Raw genomic sequence first — 618 nt, 5'->3', positions numbered from 1 at the left:
ATTGTAGATTTCTTTATAAAGAGGTCCAAAGAAAAGACTGAAAACATAGTAGCATTTTCATATGTATATGCTGAATAATATACTATATTTCAAATGTAATAAATTAATTCTGCCAAAAGATAATACCGTATCTGTGGAAAATTTTTAATTTAATTAAAATTTAAAATTTAATAATTGNCTGCTCACACTGTCTCTCTCTCTCTCTCTCCTAGAAATAAATAAAAAATATTAAAAAAAAAAAGAAAAGAACCATAAACAAAGAAATGTGTAATGTTTTGCATACACAGCTGACTCACCACACCAGGCAAACAACTCTCCACTTCTGGATTGGGACCATCACTGTAGTGATTACAATGGTTGCCAGGAGATCCAGCTGATGAATCAGAAGAACTATCAGGGCTTGAAGGCATGTTGGAATTTACTTGTATAAGTTTAGCTGTAATTACCTAAAAAAGATAAAATGTATTACTAGTAAAGACAAGGGAAAATACTTCTTCATAATGCATAAATGTGACATCCCGAAAGACTAAAAAATAGTTCATGCTTTAATTTCAGAAACAGAATGAAAAAGTACTTTACAAAATGACCATTTAATTGTTTACTTGCTTCACTATACTA

General features: G+C 29.8%; 1 protein-coding gene across 1 annotated transcript in view; it reads right to left on the bottom strand.

Moving 5' to 3' along the window:
* Window positions 1–618, bottom strand: part of LOC144245678 (ubiquitin carboxyl-terminal hydrolase 9X-like) — a 137,960-nt gene that overhangs the window by 100,110 nt on the left and 37,232 nt on the right. Inside the window, 1 exon segment of the mRNA XM_077781009.1 lies at window positions 297–446. Coding sequence (XP_077637135.1) covers window positions 297–446 — 150 coding nt within the window.

Source organism: Crocuta crocuta, unplaced genomic scaffold (assembly GCF_008692635.1).
Source record: "Crocuta crocuta isolate KB4526 unplaced genomic scaffold, BGI_CrCroc_1.0 scaffold2088, whole genome shotgun sequence".
Taxonomy (NCBI): domain Eukaryota; kingdom Metazoa; phylum Chordata; class Mammalia; order Carnivora; family Hyaenidae; genus Crocuta; species Crocuta crocuta.
This window is presented reverse-complemented; position numbering and strand designations above follow the sequence as displayed.